Source organism: Macrobrachium nipponense, chromosome 20 (assembly GCF_015104395.2).
Source record: "Macrobrachium nipponense isolate FS-2020 chromosome 20, ASM1510439v2, whole genome shotgun sequence".
Taxonomy (NCBI): domain Eukaryota; kingdom Metazoa; phylum Arthropoda; class Malacostraca; order Decapoda; family Palaemonidae; genus Macrobrachium; species Macrobrachium nipponense.
Genome location: NC_061089.1, coordinates 38,179,884 through 38,199,412, shown reverse-complemented (window position 1 = coordinate 38,199,412; position 19,529 = coordinate 38,179,884). Strand labels below are relative to the sequence as shown.

Genomic DNA, 19,529 nt, shown 5'->3' with positions numbered 1-19,529 from the left:
CGAATGGCAGTAGGTACCCCATCCGGAGGACATCTACCACCCACTTTTCCGCCCCATAACTCTGCCACTTGGCCTAATGGCCTGCCAGGCAACGCGCCCCCCCCCCCCTTGGCACAGGAGAGGGAAAGGTGCCTAACCTACCAACAGCCCCCTTTACCTCTGCCCCTTGGGCCCCTTCTTGGCTTAAAGGAACGAGAGCAAAAGGGACATTGATCCTCTGACCTAGGCTGAGTCGAACAGGAAGGCCCTGCTAAACACGAATTCCTGGACGGCCTACCAGGCGACGATCTTCTTGATTGCTGCTGGACAGGAGGAGGAGGAGGAGGAGCTGGACGTCTCCGAGGACGAGACTCCGACTTAGACACGGCCTGGTGCACCAGTCTGTCTTTGGTGTCAGCCCAACGCCAGTCTATCGCATTTTAATCAGCAGAAGGTTAGCCCATATACGAAAACGCCTTGCCTCCGGACTGCAACAGACTGGCAAGCGAGGATGCACTCACCAACCCTTCTGGGGACATGTCAGAAGCTATCTTGGCAATCACCACAGACCAGAAGTCCAGCCAAGAAACTATCTGCAATATGGAGGCTGCCGTAGATTTCAATGTTGAGGCATCCTGCGAAGATAAGGACGGAGCCACTGACCTCACCTGCTCCAAAGTCAATCCCGGCTTCAGGCAAATGACGTCTGGGTTAAGATGGCGTGACATCAAAAAAGCAAATGACGTCTGGGTTAAGATGGCGCGACATCAAAAAAGCAAATGACGTCTGGGTTAAGATGGCGTGACATAAAAAAACAAAAAAAAGCAATGACGTCTGGGTTAAGATGCGCGACATCAAAAAAAAAGCAAATGACGTCCTGGGTTAAGGATGGGGCGTGACATAAAAAAAGCAAATGAGTCTGGTTAAGATGGCGTGACATAAAAAAAGCGAGTTTTTGTAGCATAGTACTTCTCATGCCTCATGAGAGGCGGGGATGTAGCTTGGCAGAGCCCCTAGAGTGAAGCGAACCGCCGCGGTTCGAAACAGAGGCGTTGACCCTATGCAAGACCAACTGGACGTGCCCCGACAAGGGAAGCTGAAGAGATGATTTGGGATCCTACGTAGCTCCCACCAAGGCTTCCAAGTAAGGAGTGTAAGACGACCGAGCCTGAGACCTACTTTCCAAATTGTTGAGCCCACAAATGAGATCAACAACTTCCGAAAAGGAAGACAACAACTCTTGCATGTCACCCTCCTCCTGTTCCAGCAACGGAGACCAACGACGAGAATAATGTGTAGGCTCCTTTAAGACACCTTCCCCATTAAAATTAACGGTAGGATCAGCAGCCAAACAGCCCAAAACACCAACTAACCTGTCTGGGCTGGGTCCACGTGTCAGCTCCAGAGACGAATTCACCATAACACTAGGAACATCACTACGTTCCCCTCCAACAGATGATTCATTAACATGTCCGTGAATGGTTACGGCCGTGACAGACTTACAAATGTGAGTTGGAGAGGAATCCTGAACACTCGAGATCGAAGGAGAATCCTCCAGAATCGAACTCTTAGAAGCACCAGTGAGAGGGGCACACAAACTCTCCTACAAACTCTCCTACTGCACCAACTTTGCGCTCACCATTTTCGACCTCTTGACAGGCGCCTCCAGATCCTTACGGCGATGAATAGGCCTTGGAGAAGGAGCACTTGCATCATGTGCATGGATAGGGGAGGTTGCAACACGCTCGTGATGTGCATGGACGGGGGAGGTTGCAACAAACTCGCGATGTGCACGGACGGGGGAGGTTGCAACATGCCCGCAATTTGATGCAGAGGACGAAGCAGCTGCTGCAGATTACACAAGGGAAGATACACTAACTCTCCCCAAAACACCAAGACTCTCGAGAACACGTCCGCGTTGTTCCTCCCTTGTACACGAAGAAAGAGCAAAGTCCTTAGCCTTCCAATGCTTGATACACTGACGTGGCATAGAGGGGGAAGAGGGAGAGGAATACAGTACTGGTTCCTTATGCGATCTCTTCGCAGGAGGCGGGGACAAAGCAACGCGTTTCCTTCCAATCCTCCCAACCGACAAGGCAGCCAACTTATCATTCAAAACAGAGTCCAACCTCTTAAGCACTGCCCGGCATATAACCTCAGACTGATCTGCAAGAGAAGGCTCCAATGACATGGAAGGGAAATGTAGTGAACTGGTTGGCAAAGATGACATCACGACAGATACAGGCAGTGCAGAGGAGACGACTGGGAGTGACATCATCGATGAGTGTGACGTCACAAGTGGTGATGACATCACGGCTTCCCCTCGGCGTGAAGGGGAATCAGACGCCACTGGTGGAGGAATACACAACGACGGGTCCCATGACGTCATCAATGGGGCTGACGCCACAGCTTCCCTCCAACTCGAAGCAGCAGCAACAGTCACTGGCGGAGCAATACAAGATGGCTGACTCGGCTACCCCCGAAGACGAGGCCGGGAAGAGGGGGGGGGGGGGGGAGGGGGGGGGATGGACTGGCCAGCCTGAGGAGGGGGGTAGCAAGCCTCCAAAAGTGCAACCCCTCTAAGGACGGGATACCCACCTTAGCCCGAGCGTCCTCCAAATCGCTGCCATCTTGGATGCCTCCGACTCTGGAATAAATGAGAATGATGAAAAATCCTCCCCCCTTCCCAGGAATCATTACAAAAAGCAGCCTGGTGGCCTTCCGATACTTCTAGCAACGAATCAATGGAAGAAAAGGAAGTAGACACAGGAACAACACTACTATGGGGGTTGATACTGCAGGAGACGAAGCAATGGGAAGAGGTGAAAAACCTTCCCAAGAAGGAAGAGTCGAAACCCTTCGATGTTCTCTCTTGCTATAAAATGACTTCCACTGCTCTTTAGGCTATGCCTGGCATTCCGTGCAAGGATACATTATAGTACAAAAATTAGAATGGCACCTGCTACATGTGATGTGGGGATCGGTCGCCACCGAAACCAAAAAAACAAGAACACGGAAAACCTGGAATTCTGGGTACACACGTTGACGAGGCCAAGAAGGAGCAGAAGCAGCCATATATCTGCAAACACACATACACTAAACACAAGCAAAACGGGCAATGAACCGGGTAAAGGCCAAGAGAGGTTAACCACTCACTCGCCCAGGCGGTTAAGAAAAGACTGACGCGTTGTCGTAGGTGAATGGTCTTTGACCATTCTTTACCCGATCTACGCATTAGTTGCCAGCTATCACAAGATTCCTTGCTTTCATCTGTTTTTTAACCAGATCCAGCTAGGCACTAGAAATTATCCTATTGTTAAGACCTCAGGTTTGTTCGCATATGAACAAACAGACTTTAGGTGGAAGCTGCTCCTGGAACTGGTGGAACCATCCTTTGCTCACCTGAAAACCTGGAGGAGCTAATGATGGCCCCAGTTGTGGTTCTTTCTCTTCCTCTTCTTCTTCTTCAGGCACAAGTTCATCAAAGCCCAAGAATTCTAATTCCCCTTCATCACCTTCCTGTGCCACTGTATCAATGCCTCCTGTGCCTCTACGTTGTTGCCTTTCGTAGCAGTTGATAATTGCTGATAAGTTGTCTTACTTTCTTGCAAATGAATGTTGGACACAAAGGGCACTTTCTTCTTCCAGCAGTCCTTTATCCAGTACACCACAGCAGATTCCATTCTCACAATTGTTTTATCTTGCACTGTCAAACACTGTTTTCACAGTACCAAAGTAGCTCATGCCTAAACTCTTTCTTATTTCACTTTCTTTCTTCCTAATTTATCTAAGTGTGCTCTCATTCACATTAAAATGGCGGCCAACTATGGTGAAACTTTTGCCTTCTTGTCGAGCTTCATGACCTTCTTTCTTTTAGGCTCTTTACGAAATGCCTTAAAAGTAGCAGGGAGGCTCTTTTTAGGAGCCATTTTCGGCACAATTCATACAGATATTTAATATGTAAAACACAGATTCGTGATTACATCCGCATATATAGGCAGTCACCAGTTATTGGCAGGGGGTTCCATTACGACAGCTTGATGATAAGCGAAAATTGCCAATAACCAGATTGTGGCACTGATAACCAGTTAATGGCACCTCTGTTAGTTTTGTATTGGCACCAATTCACTCTTAACAGTGCCGATAACCAAAAATTAGACCATTTCAGTGACTTCTGGTGCATTTTTGGTGCTAGCAAGCCCCATAAAACCAGATCGCCGATAACTGAGGATTGCCTGTATCAGTAAATCACTACACTGAGATAGGAACTCAGGTTTCAACCATTCAATGTGAAGTGTACAGGCAAAGGAAAATGAATTGTGCTCCTGGATTGGCTGCGTCAAGAGTTATTTATCTATAGAAAGTTGGCTTGGGTGAAGCACCTTTAACCCGCCCTTAATAGCCCGGGTAAAAACCAAGATGCAGCACCCCAGGCCGGGTAAAACTTTGGGGTAAGCCAATTTAAGAAAAAACACATCAATGGAAAGAGGAAGAAATGCAAATGCACGAGGTGTAAGAAAAAATTCTAAAAAAATTTCCCAACCTTTTACAAAAAGTTGAAAAAGACTATTTACAACCCTTTGTGGGGCCTCCCTTACAAGACAGTCGTAAATTTTACCAAATAATGCATGATTTTTCTAATAAATTTATTTTATTTTGTAAAATTATAATTACAGTTCATACATTATCATAACAGATAAGAACTAAAAATTGGTAACAACTTCTGAGTATATTTGTTGTAAAATATTTATGCAAATTTATTGAGATCAAAGATGTAGTAACATTTTTGGATTATACGTACATGTCTTTCCTAATATTCCTTTTTTACTTTTCTTTGCAGAATTACAATTATAACTGACATACTATCATAAAAGATAAGAACAAAAACCAACAGCAACCCCTGGGTATATTTAAGAGCAAATATATAGAAAGACATCATGTGAGATAGAGAGGCAGTACATTCTCTCTTCAAGTCAAGATCACAACTAACTCTCATGAGCTGCACACTTGATTATAGCCAGTCTAAAAGTTGCCATTAGTGAACTTATGGTCTATAGAAGTAATGGCATCTCTTTCCTGCCAGATTCCCCCAAATCAATGGCACGTAATATTGTTACTCACCATGAATAAATCCACCGTCCACCCAAGATCTGTTATGTATTGCTACTGAAGTGATCATATCCATCCATTAAGGGTTAAGAAAAACAAATTAATTTTATTGAAATTTTACTGTGTTTACATTAACATATTACAGAACTGTAATTTTTGAAAATTAAGACATCTTTTTTCATCATAGTAAAAAATGTAGTCACAAAAATATACTTAGTATGTACAGTGGACCCTCCGTATTCGCGTTCTCCAGATTCACGGACTCACATATTCGCGGATTTCTCTCTGGAACGTTTCCCTGCATTATTCGCGGAAAATTTGCACATTCGCGGTATTTTTCTATGATAAATATCCACAAATTCCTGGTTTTTTTGATGAATTTCATCATAAAATGCACTTTTTGTGATAAAACTATTAAAAAAACCATGTAGGAACATTTTTAGTGGATTTTTCTTGAGATTTAACTAAAAATAGGCTGTTTTTAGCATTTTTATAGGGGTTCCAAACATTCGCGGGTTCTAACTATTCACGGGGGGGGTCTGGTACGCATCCCCCGCGAATACGGGGGGACCACTGTATACAGGAAAATACAACATACCGCAGATGAAAACATGCGTATCCTGCTATTCCCGTTGTCTTGTGTATTTTAGATATGCTCTGCATCCTTGTATCATCCTAAAACCCTTTATGTATGTACGTATATTTAAAAATCATCTTAAAACAAAATATTTAACAAAATGTAAAGTATGCACAAAATATCAGTGCACATCTACATATGCACAATGTAAACTAAATTGACCCAATACAGTTCAATGTTCTCTCATTTGTACACTGTGTGTGTACAGTATATACTATGAACTAAGAATATTCCATGAAATTGTCCACTAAAATGTCCTCTAAATGCTCTGCTTCTCCTAAAGCTTCTGGCAAAGAGCCTACTGAGTGTCAAAAGACCTTACAGTTAATGACAAATGAGGAGAAAGTAGACATGATTGTTATGCTAAGAGAGGCAAAAGTCCGTGAGAAGTTAGCAGTCCATTATGGTGTGACTAAAAGAGCAGTCACCTGCATTGAGAATGAGCATGAGCAGGGTAAAATACTAGGGGAGGTCATTCTTGGAGAACTCGCTGCCCTCATTATCCAATCAACCGACCAGGATTTTGAACAATTTCATGGGCTGTGCAAATTGATCAGTAATGTCAAGCAGATACAGACAATGATAAAGGCATTGATTAAGAATGTAGAAAGGACAACAACTTTTACCATTATGTACTGTTGATGCACTCATGCAGCCCTACCATACCACCTTAGTTAACATGCTCAATTTACTCAAGAAGGCGGTACCTTCCAAAACTTCTGACGAAGCGCCTTGTGAAGAAGGTGAAGGGACACCCTCAGAGATGTAACTCCTCTACTTTGCTGTGCCATCATATCTTCATCATCATTCATCAGAGTACACAACTAATTCTCATTATCATCTATAATCACATTCATCACCAGTGAGTACCCGTAGATTAAAATATTATTTATTATATAATTTAATTTGTTTACATATTATACAGTAAAAATATGAAAATACATAACATTAATTTATAAAAATAATTCGCATCTGCGAATAGTGGGGACAGGCGAATATTTTTATAGATACATTCCACAGAAAACCCCGCAAATGAGCCAATCTTCCCATGAAAACTTTTAGATAGGTTCCACAGAAAAATCCGTGAATTAGTGAGTCTGCAAATCTTGAGAACATGAATACGGGGGGTTCACTCTACTGGCAGTCCCCGGTTATTTTTTCAGCGGGGGTTCGTTCCGATGGCTGAGATTATCGAAATTGCTGAAAGCCAAAAATCTGCAATTTTCGGTGCTTATTCGCTAATTACTGTATTTTCATATAATTTTCAAAACTAAATGCACTTTTCTGATAAACTATTAAAATATTCAGGCACAGGAGGCCCTCAGTAACTGGTTGCCTCAGTTATCGGAGATCCGATTTTATAGTGCTTGTCTAGCACCGAAAATTGGTAATTTTTGTGCCAAAATGTACCAATTTCAGGTTATCGGTGCCGATAACAGAGTATTTGCACTGATAGGTACCCAACAGAGGTGCCATTAACCGGCTATCAGTGCCAAAATCCGGTTATCGGCAATTTTTGCTTCTCATTAAGCTGTTGGAACGGAGCACTGCTGATAACCGGGGACTGCGTATAAGCATTTTTAGAGGGGTTTCAAGTTTTTGCAGATTCTAGCTATTTGCAGGAGGTTGTGGTACACATCCCCAGTGGAAAACCGGGGTCTACTATATAGGAAGTGAAGGGAAGCAGATAGTTAGGTCAGGTCTCTAACATGTCATTCTTCCTCCTTCAAGTCCTTCAGTAGTTTTTCTTACTCTGTCTAGACTTTTCCTTTGCTAATGCTTTAGTTAGTACTGAGACTTCTCTTTAGCTCCACCTTCCACTCCTCTTTTGGTTCAGGAAAAGCCCATTAAGAAGTTAAAGAACCATTCCGGGTCTCCCATAGTGTGCAATCATTTCTGCGTTCCCCCATAAGATGTAAGGTGTTAGCCTTCGCCCATCTGTACCCCATTCTATGAACTGCTCTGTGACAGTTGAAAAAGTCCACTGCCAGGGAACCAGGTTGGTTTCTCAGGGCAATATGATTTCTATTTGTTCTCTAAACACCTGCCTCTCATTTTTCACACTCTGGATCTCATTTAATGCGACGTCTACCGTCATCAGCACCTAGTATGAGGTTGTCAACACTGATAGGATTACATAATTACATAGGTATAACAAAAATATGTTAGCAGTGAGTTGTACTCACTCTGATGTTATGTCAGCTCAGTTAATTGTTAAACTTCTACAGCTATGCTCATTCTAAATCCTTGTCTGCTATTCCTCTTTCTCCACTGAGATGCACTTATTCATTCTGTGCATGCACTTATTCATTCTGTGCATGATTCTTCTTCCACTATTGGCAAATCTCTCACTTCTGCCTTGATTAATGTTTTTCTTTGCAATCCAACCATGGTTACAGTATCTTCTGTTGTTCCAAACTAGAAATTATTCAAGCTACTTAGTTTTCTAAGGATGTTTCCTTGTCGCTCTTTCATCAAGTGGGAGATGTGCTATGGGTACTTGGCTGCTATTGTCTCTTACTGCCAGCTGTCACCATCTGTCATCAGCTGTCGCACTCTGGTAGGAATAATTTGAATCAGAGGAATCTCCTTTGATTTGTTGCCACTTGCTGAAGCATTGCACTTCTTGTCATCTTCGGTTGGTGAAGGAAAAAGGCCAAGTAGAGAATAGGTCCCAGTTGTCTTGAGAGTATTTCAGCACCCATTAAGTATTTGGAGAATGAGAACCCAAGTTTTCTTCTTCAGAATGCATCTTGTAAGTTTTCTCATACTTCTATGCACAAAGCTTCTTTAAAGTCTGCCAGCACTTGTCTTCTGGTTTTTTGAAGCCATGGAGAAGTGCCTCTTATGATACAGGCAATTTATCAATGCTAAAACTGTCATCACTTGAAAACTCGACTTTCTTGGTTTCATTCCTTTGAAGAGATGAACTCGAGGCTGACAAATGCTTTGGACATGCTGAGATGGCGTTTGTTGTTTTTATCTTTTACTGAACTTTTGTTTGGTACAAAGCCTCCTCTCTGCACCAGCTTAGAGAGATGGTGCCAGCTTAGTGTATTTGTGGGCATTAAAGCTTTAAATACTAAATGCTGTTACAAGTTTCTTCCAAAAACTCTACACATATTACCTATGATAAGACAATACTGAAATCTTCCAATTTAAGTACTACTCACCTGCTTTGTAAGGAAAGTCCTGACAAATCACTTTGGAATGATGTCTGTTTATCTCTAAGTGATGCAAATTGTGATCGTCTACCTTCTACACCAAGTGGGCTCACAGGCGGCATTTGCTTCTGCACTGTGTTTTCCAAATCAGAAAGTGTCATCGGCCTGTTCAAAAATAATAACCGTTATTCAGAGTAAAACCTGTTAATGTTGGTTAAAAACCTTTACATACAAAACATAAGTACAGTGGTCACCCCATATTTGCGGGGGATGCGTACCAGACAACCCTCCCCCCCACGAAGTTAGAACCCATGAATAGCTGGAACCGCTATAAAAATTCTTAAAACCTCCTATTCTGTTAGTTAAAACTCACAAAAAACCCACTACAAATTTTTATACCTGGTCTTTTAAATAGTTTTATTACAAAAACTGCATTTTGTAATGAAACTGATAAAAAAAAAGGAATTTGTTGATATTTCTCATAGAAAAATACTGCGAATAGGCAAATTTTCTGCGAATAATGAGTCCGCGAATCTGGAGAACACAAACAGGGGGTCCACTGTACTGATTACATTTCATAAATTTCAAAAGAATTCAAATACTGAGTTTTATAATCTGTCAATATACACCTGTAAATATTAAGATATCAGTGGCATTAATTTATTCCCATACAAATGGCTACACAGTACAGCCAATTAAACAAAATTCTTCTAAAGATACTGCTAATTCTGCCTTACCATTATTTCCTCTATCTCAGACATTTTTTATTTTATCTAAGAAAACAGATCTAGGACAATAATACTAATTGCTAGACTTGGTTGATGGTTATCATAAAATCATTGAAACTAGTGAACATAAAAATATGAAGTAGAGTTTGATGATTACCATAAATTCACTGAAACTTAATCAAAAATACATAGTAAAAAAAAAGAAGCACAAGGAAATTACTTTATTTGCCAGTGCATAAGACTCACCCTTGCGTAAGACGCACCCATATTTTTCAAGGATATTTTGTGACATATTTTAGCATGTTTCATCACACATTTATTGAATGATATTCTAGTGATTTTGTAGGGAAAAATGTATGATTCTGTATACAAAATACAATATTGTGAGAGTATACTGGAATAAAGTATGGACTTTGTATGAAATTTACCATAAATAAACAACATGCAGTGGTAGGATTTTGTTTATATCCACTCATTGCAAATGGCTGACGGGCTAACTGTCAACGTATCATAAGCAATTTTTCTTTAGTCTGCTTGTTTTGAATATCTTATTATTAGTAACACAATTTTCTGTAATAATTATGCTTGTTTTTCAATGCTTTATTACTAGCAACAATTTTTCTGACTAACCAGTATGCTCTATGTAGGAAAGGCCAAGCTGAGCCTACATTGCTTGGTCTCCCATCTTTAATACAGCAGCAATGGATGCAGGGCAGTTTTTTTTACAAAGTTACCAATAAAAGGATGTGTCTAATACCCCAGCAAATACGGTACTCTTCCTGGTTTCCAAGTAGCAGATGAAATCTTTTTTTTATATATAATTTTTCTTTAAAAAATACAGTAATGCAAATCAAAACAAAATGCAAAATTTAACTGGTCTCATTTAAACAATGAAACTCTTCAAGGGCTGTCTCTGCTTAGTAGTTTAAGTTCTTTCCAGAGGAAAAAGGTAAATATACAATACTTAATGGTGAACACATCTGTTAGGATTGAGACAAGGCTTTATAACAAGTCTGATAATATTAAAGAGTACTAAAAATTACCTGTAAGGCAACTTGGTGTACAATACTCATTTCCTAAGAAACCTCAAGTACTATAGGTAACAAAAAATTTACAACCTAGAGGAAATAAAAGCCCCAAGATTATTCCACTTAATATAAAAAAAATTCTTTTCACACCAAATGTTGTAAGCGACAGCTCAAGCTGTCTTAACCTTTAAATATCATCTATTCAAGTTTTTTCTAATAACAAAGAACACAGGAGTTAATCATCAACTCTGGGGTTCAACTGATTTCTACGAAAAAAAAAGCTTAAAAGCATAATTTTTCATATAAAACTTACAGGAAGCAAGCAAGTAGCTTTTCTGATCAACTGCACACTCCAAGGGCTGATGATAATGTTAAATTTCCTACTACCATCACCATTATATACTGGAATTGTATTAAAAAAACAGACCAAAATGTACAGTAAATGTATTATTTCTTCATAAAACCAAATATGTAAGTCAGCATCTCACTTAATTAACACTCCCAAAGGGGGTACCACCTACATATGCCCTAAACAGCACACTATCATTGGCACTAAAAGTTGTTTGCAATATGACCCTATTACGTACTTTTCATTAATTCCCTCTGGTCTCCTCCCACTTAGCTGTTCAACTTCTTCAACTTGAACTTGCTCCACATTTTAGTTCTAATCCAAATAGTAAATCTTTTAAATGAGATCTACAAATGTAACTCAGGTCTTGTTAAACTACACCATTATAAAGTAAAAATTAACACCATAATAATTAATACAGAACTATAAAATCTTTAAAAATCTATTCATTAACTTGACAGGGTAAATGCAAAAGAGAGATAGATATCCTACCGGTTTCCATGTGATGGTGACAAGGGCTGTCCCATCCCATGATGCTGTGGTGATGAAAGGGGAAGTTGTGCAAGAGTTGGATCTCTAGTGCCTGCTATATTTGTACTTGATTCAGAATTCTGTGCACCAATCATATGAGAACCAATCATGGAATCTCTTGTACATGTTGAGGAGCCTCCAACTAATGAGGCTGCAGATACTGAGCCTAGAGTCCCTGAACCTGCCATCAATCCAGCTGTAATGTATATTAATTACTGTATAATCTATTACTGTTGATGTCTGCTACTACAAGTAGAAAACTTAAGAAAAAAGCAAAAAATTCTTACTAGTAATTGCTATTCAAAAATGATTTAGTGATAATACTCAGGGAATGGTTCATCTTTCTGAGGGCTAGAGTTTATCAATCTCTTAACACCATCCAAATGTCAACCCAACACTTCCTAACATCAAAATGTTCATGATTAAATTATGTTTTTTTCCAAGAATCACGTCTGCATAATAACAACGGATGAAATTTGCATGACATTATTTGATGTCATCTCAAAGGGTTAATTGTGCTATGTAATATTCAGTCACCAATGTGTAAAAATGACTCATTACTGACATAGCAAAATTCATATTAATCCAAATACACTGAACATTAAATAAATACACATCATTAACTTACCATACTATCAAGAAAATAGCACTATTGGTAATTAACCTTCTATCTCCATAAGCATAAAATTTTCCATTTTCTGCTTTAAAAATACAGGCAGTCCCTAGGTATCAGTAGGGGTTCTGTTCTGATGGTTTGATGATAAGCGCAAATTGCTGATAACCGAAAAACGGTGATTTTATCAGTGATTTATGGTGCTTATGGCACAGATAACCAGTTAATGGCACCTCTGTTAGGTAATGCATCGGCTCCAATGCTACTCTATTATTGGTGCCGATACCTGGAAATCAACACATTAGGGTGCCGCAAATTGCAGATTTTCACCACTAGACAATCACCATCAAACCAGATAACCGATAATAACTAGGGACTGCCTGTACACGTTTTCAAGATGAAAAGTTATATTCAGGTATACGGTATGTGAAACACTTCAGCGAGACAATTTCTTAACAGAACAAGATGAAAGAGGCTAGCCTTTGGCTAGATACTTCTGCTCAAGACTTTTGGGTCAGAGATACTTTGGGACTAAAAAAGGTCAGTTACTTTGGCACTAAAAAATTAATTAGAAAAACTTTAATACTGTACAAGGTGTGACAATAAAGAAACGAGACGGTGGAGCCACTTATGCCTCAATGCCAATTGGCTAACTGCTTATACATCACTGTGTTGTGCAACATCTCACCCCTATTCTCTATAATGTTGTTCATTTGCTCATTCTGTGCTTCTGCTTCAGGCTGTTGTTTAGTCACGCAACTGGAGGTGGCACAAACATGGAGCAGAGAATCAATTTGAAATTTCTGGTTTGAATCAATTTGAAATTTCTGGTTAAGTTAGGGAAGGGCCCAACAGAGTGTCTCAAACTTCTCCAAGAGACCTATGGAGAAGATGTGATGTCCCAGCCGTGAGTCTTTGAGGGGCACAAATGTTTCAAGAGTGACTGCGAGGAGGTATAGGATGACCCCAAGTCAGGACAGCCTTCCTCAATGAAGACAGCTGAGAACAGTGCCAAAGTGCAACAGCTGGTGTGGAGAAAACGCAGATTGATAGTGCAGATGACAGCAGAGGAGCTCAGTCTGAACAGGGAGTCAGTGAGGATCATCTTGGTGCAGGAGCTGGGAATGCAAGTGTGTACCAAGATGGTAACAGCTTTTGTTGCATGACCATATGAACACTGGGTCAATGTTTGTCAAGACTTGCTGGAGTCGGATTCTGGGTCAATATTTGTCGAGACTTGCTGAAGTCGAATGGGGATGATCCAGATTTCCTTGACAAGGTCATCACAGGTGTCGAGACCTGGGACTTCCAGTACGACCCAGAAACCAAGAGACAGAGCCTGCAGTAGAAGACCCAAGAAGGCTTGCATATTCAAATCAAAGATCAAGGTCATGCTGATCATATTCTTCAACCAGAAGGGAGTGGTCCATCATGAGTTCATACCTTAGGGTCAGACAGTCAACCAGTATTTCTTCCAGCAGGTCCTCAATTGCCTCCATGACCGGGTGTGGGGCAGCAGGCAGGCTCTGTGGAGAGAGAATTCATGGCTACTTCACCACAATGTGCCTGAACACACCACGCTCAGTGTGAGGCACTTGTGGCCAACAAACAGATTGTAGTTCTCACACCCTATTCCCCATATCTCCCACCGTGCAACTTCTGGCTCTTCCCCAAGCAGAAGACTGTGCCCAAAGGAACCCACTGTGACAAGGGAGCTCAGGGGGCTCAAGGAGGAGGACTTTGCCGATTGCTTCTGTGGGTGGGAGACATGAATGCAGAAGTGCATTAACTCTGGGGGGATTATTTTGAAGGGGATAATGTGTAATTTCTCTGTATATTTTGTAATAGTAAAACTATTTTGAGACAAGTCTCGTTTCTTTATGTCACACTTCATATATATTTTTTAAAGGAAGCAAAACAATAACCTAACTTCTTATGATAACTTTAAAATGTTTATTCAATAAAAATTACTTGGCTTTATTCAGTTATCAGCAATGCTTTCCTAGTACTCAATGCTGTTCACCATCTCACGTCACAAAAAAAAAGTTCTTTAACTCAGTCGTTGAGATAAACTTTATTAATGGTCGAGATAAATTTGTCAATTATAATATTCTTAAAATTCATTTATCTATATTCTATATATTCTTCTGTACAAGCAGTCCCTGGTTATTGGCAGTCTTGGTTAATGCTGGTCTGGTTTTATAGCTTGTCTAGCACCAGCAAATCAGCGATTTATGGTGCCATAAAGGGCCGAGTTTCAGTTATCGATAACAGAGTTATGGTGCCATAACATACCTAATGGAGGCACCATTAACTGGTTATTGGCGCCATTAACCAAAAATCCACCCCATAAGCATTATAAATTGCCGAGTTTCAGTTCATGGCAGTTTTCGCTCATCAGGACCCTGCAGAGGAAGGAACCCCTGCCAATAACCAGGGACTGCTTGTAGCTTATGCAACAATTCATTTTCTAATACGTGATGGGACATTGCATAATAGTTTACATTAAAATTAGCTATAGACTTCCCTGAATGATTATTTATGGTCATTCCTCTAGACACTGATTGATGAAGATTTTGATTGCAATTTGGTTACCAGAGCATCCAGATTTTCTTTAATCTTTTGAAAGGTCCATGTAGATAAGCATAACAATTTTTACTTGCAATCTAGGTCAGGAATGAACTCAAATCTAGGTACATTTTTACGTAGTTATGCTCTGCCAGTCATCATATATGCAAGAAGGAAAATTCGTGGTAAAAGAACAAAATATTTGTGGCACTGTATATAAAAACACAAGTAAATCTAAGGAGTATATAAGTGCTAAAATGACATTTCTGGGTTCAACCTGTGTCGGCCGGTGAAATCGTCCTGTAGCACACATTTCTAGGTATAAATAGATGCTAAATATACCAGAGAAAAAGCTAAAGGGAATGCTGAAGTTACTACCCTCAGCTCGAACACCATAGGCTAGACCTACCCCCCCGAAAGGGTTTCGTCTACAAGGGTGATTCCGAGGTGGTAGTCGTCACAGTCGAGGGTTTAACCCGCTTAGAAGACCGAGCAAGCAAGTCATTAGTAGACTTCTTTTCCAGTGCGGAAAGAATCTTGGCCACTATTTCTTCGGGAAACAGATGATCCTTGTCAAGAGGAGAAAACAAAAGGGCGGACTTCTGAGGCGAAGCGACTCCTCTCGAAACAAAAGAACACCAGAGCTGTCTTTTCTTGAGTCCCCCGAATGCAAAGAGAGAGGCCAGCTCATCGCAACCATCCGGAACTGATTTGTCGGCACATGACAAAACCCCAAGCCAGTCTAATGCCTGGTCTTCCTGAAGAGTAGGGCAATCCTCTATTTTCATAGTGAGGGCTCCCGATCGTCCAGTCCAAGAAACTCATAATTTCTAAAATTATGAAAATATTCTTTACCAAATGGTCCAACTCAGGCGATGTAAAGAATATTTTAGCTGCTGCAAACGCGGATCTCCTATTTGCATCCACCAAGCCAGAGAAGTCCCCCTGGGAGGAGGCAGACACTCCCATAGAGGGGGCTTCTCCGGTTACGTAGAACCTATACCTCTTCTTAATAAGCTTCGATGGAGGATAGGCGAAAGTTGCTTTTCAGAGTTCTCTCTTGACCTTCAACCAATCTTCTATATCACGAAGCGAATGTTTAGCATCCTTGGAAAGAACGAGCTTCGGGAGAAGAGGATCGAAATTCTTCCTTCTCATCAGGAAGATGGAAGCAGGCGACCTTGGAGCGGCTGCTACGAAGTAATCCGGGTACATGTTGAGAAGGTAGCGTAAAAGTTTTGAATAACACGAGAGAGGGACAGAATGCGCTTCTAAGTCCTCCTTGTCATCCGAAGAGATAGGCGACAGAGACGGTTCTTGATTCGACTCATTGTTCTTCATACATTGTTTGTTTTCTTTCATCCGGTTCATCAGCTCTTGCAATTGTCGACGTAACGGAACTAGATTCTCGTCTTCTTGAGTTGAAGTCGAAGCAACTGGGGTCGTGGATTTCGACACGATCGCCACCGGAGGTCTCGCGCCAGTCGAATTATCTGTCGTATGCGAAGTCGAAGGTAAAGTTTCAACAGCTTGATGAGTCGAAGATCTCGACGAACTCAGAATCGACGCTCCAAAACGAGTCGAAGGCGGCTGTCGCTGTCGTAAGAATACGAGGCGAAGTCCATGTAGCTACGCTACACGACGGGCGAGAGATATCTACTTCTCTGTTCCTCTTCACAGGGGGCGGAGAGAACACCTCTTCAGTCGAACGTCTTCAATGAACATGAGACTGAAGAATCACGCCACTTACGACGTCTAACCGGCGACGAATCACTTGACTCTGTCGATAACTGGTTACCGAACGACACACCTTTCCAATGGTGTTTAGTCGAATCCTGCTGTTGCACCACAGGATTGATGGAGGAAGCGACTGTCCGTGGCCAAACCCCGACAGTCTCCCTTGGACCTCCGGTATGTCTTCTCCCCGAGGCGGGGAAGCGGGACAGGGACCTTCGTCTAGGAGAACTATCGGGACAAACAGCCACCCCCTCAGATTGCACTGCAATGACACTTTTCACTTCTCTAGAAGTCTTTTCTATGAAAGACTTTACAGATAAACCTCTGCATCACCGTATTAGCTAATACATCAAATTTCTTTTCAAATTTAGACTCGAGGCTGGCAATGGTGTCAGGAGAAACTCCATGGGAAGTTGGCAAAGGAGTTACAGGAGCAGGAGTAGGAGGACTCAAGATGGGAGACATAATAAGAGGAGAAGGAGAAGAAATAGGACCAGGTGCTTCAATAGAAGAAGCAGAAGAAGCTAAACTAGTCTTACTTTCAGCTCTGAGAGCCGCCTTCCTCTTCCTATCCTTAATTATCTTCCCCGAGTGAGAAACAAAAACTTTCTCCACATGTTTTTGCACTCCAATCCTTGCATTCATCACAAGTAGATTCTCTAGAGCACTCACAACCCCTACACTTAATGCACTTAGTGTGCGAATCATAAATTAATTTAACTAACCTAGTTTTGCAACCTCCGGCGCAAAACCTAACTACTGAAGGACTAGAGTCCGACATGATGGTAAGACCACAAAATTGCAGAAAAGAAATTCAGCTTCAATCCTACAAACACGTAGTTGAATACTTCACCGATATTGGAGAGATAATACTTCCCAACAAATGAAGAAAAAAGTCTGCACCGACCACCGATGTTCACCAGAAGCCGGCAGAGAACAAATTGATGTTACCCTGGACAGTTGTACCTGTAGCTCCTCGAGTGGAGGAAGATGACGTCACCTACATCAGCGATGGCGGCGCCACCGCGGAAGTATGAATCTATTGTCTGCCATTCGTAGGGAAACAGCTGTATAATTGTTCGGTAAGACACTGCAATAAAAATTATTCTTAATGAGTCTGGCTTCAGGCGCCAGAATATCTGAACTGTCGGCTCTCTCTAGAGACCCAAATCACGTCGATTTCCTTACGTCGGGTGAAGTTCTACTATCCCCGGATCGGAAATTCTTGGCCAAGAATGAAGACCCACAAAACAGGTGGGCTCCGTGGAAGATTATATCTCTTACACAGGATGCATCATTGTGTTCTGTTGTCACTCTAAAATCTTATCTGGCCAGAACTTCTGAAAAGTCTTCAGATCCTCTTTTTATTAGAGAGAAAGGCGGAACAATTTCCTCAAAAGGTATTAGACAAACAAGCCAATCCGGATTCAGTCCCTCACGCCCATGATATCCGAGCAGTGGCTACCTCGATTAACTATTTTCACAATATGAACTTCGAGGATCTGAAGAAATAAACGGGTTGGAAATCTCCGGCACTACTTAAACGCCACTATCTCAAGAATTTAGAGGCCCTTAAATTTTCAGCAGTGGCTGCAGGGAGCATAGTCTCCCCTGAGATGACCGAATCCTAGAACTCTATTTTCTATTCCTTTATTCTGCTTAGCTTTTTTCCCTTGATATTCATTCCTTCCTACCTGCCTTGCTCGTAACCTCTACCAATCTTCCCCCCAGGTGCCGGGCTGGTTTGCTTGTCATTTCATTGCCAGACTTGTAAATAGTGTATATGGCCCCTTTTTGTATTCCTTACCTGTTATTGTATATACTTGTATGTATCTGGTTATATTGGTTCCACCTGTCATACTGTTGTAATTTATTACTTTAATATTAGTTATTAAAACTTAATTTTAAGAATACAACTAAGTTTGCTTGTTTCTTTACGTTGGTTATTAAATTTAATCTTAAGAGAACATTAAGTTTTATTGTTCCTTATATCTTTGCTTTGTATCTTTCAAGCTTGTATGGCAATTCTCTGATACTATTTCACCGGCCGACACAGGTCGAACCCAGAAAAGGGATTTTGACGAAGGAAAAATCTATTTCTGGGGGAAGACCTGTGTCACCCGGTGAACCCGTCCCTCTTTCTTCTCCTGATCCCCACCCTGTAGCCAGTCCAATCTTGGGTGCGTAATCTAGGAATGAAGCCACCGGGCGTGGGTTGTAGTAGTAGCGAGCAGAAGGTAAATGTAGTAGTCCTTGTAACGGCACTTGCCTTGTGAGGGACTTTGAAGGGAATCTTCTAATTGGCAGAAGACCTGTGATAGTGGCCTCTACTCGCCCCAGTGCTTATACCGACGTCCTATGGTGTTCGAGCTGAGGGTAGTAACTTCAGCATTCCATTTAGCTTTTCTATGGTAGTATATTTAGCATCTATTTATACCTAGAAATGTGTGCTACAGGACCATTTCACCGGGCGACACAGGTCTTCCCCAGAAATAGATTTTTCCTTCGTCAAAATCCCTTTTTTTGCTGTCGACACAAATATGTGGGCAAGATTTAAGAGTCAAGGGAATTTAACAGCAAAGGTACTTCTTTACCTATAATAGGGATAGGGTCTACGAATCTCACTGTAAATGGAAAAAATCATGTCAAATAAGCAGAGCTAACCTACTATATATTACAGCATAGTCTAGTCTACTTAACAATCTGAAATACTTTCTGTAGATTTATTTATGCTATATAAAATATTTTTAATGTAGTACATAGTCTTATTTATGCTACAGTGATAGCAATTTTTAATATCTCACATAATTAATGGGAAATTGAAAGTTTTTATTCTCTTCAAGCTTGTTTACCTCAACTGTGCTCAGACCACATAACACATCCTACAGGTGGGCAAATTTACCTATGACATAGCTTATTTTATAATCAAATGTTTAACACCTAATATCCTACAATGAAAACAATTTCAATTTTTCAATTATAAAAAACACCACCAACCACAGTACAGGCGCTCCCCATTTATTGGCGGCCTCGGTTATTGGCAATCTGGCTTTATGGCACTTGTCTAGCAAAGACAATAGTAAATT

The 19,529-nt window shown here is 41.2% G+C and overlaps 1 protein-coding gene across 2 annotated transcripts in view; it reads right to left on the bottom strand.

Annotated features, from left to right (window-relative positions):
* Positions 1–19,529, bottom strand: part of LOC135224975 (uncharacterized) — a 334,014-nt gene that overhangs the window by 270,494 nt on the left and 43,991 nt on the right. For both annotated transcript variants that reach the window (XM_064264281.1, XM_064264285.1), the window contains exons 3-4: positions 11,487–11,721; positions 8,899–9,054 (exon numbers count right to left, since the gene is read on the bottom strand). In XM_064264281.1, the coding sequence (XP_064120351.1) occupies positions 8,899–9,054; positions 11,487–11,721 (391 nt within the window). The remainder of the gene's footprint in view (positions 1–8,898; positions 9,055–11,486; positions 11,722–19,529) is intronic.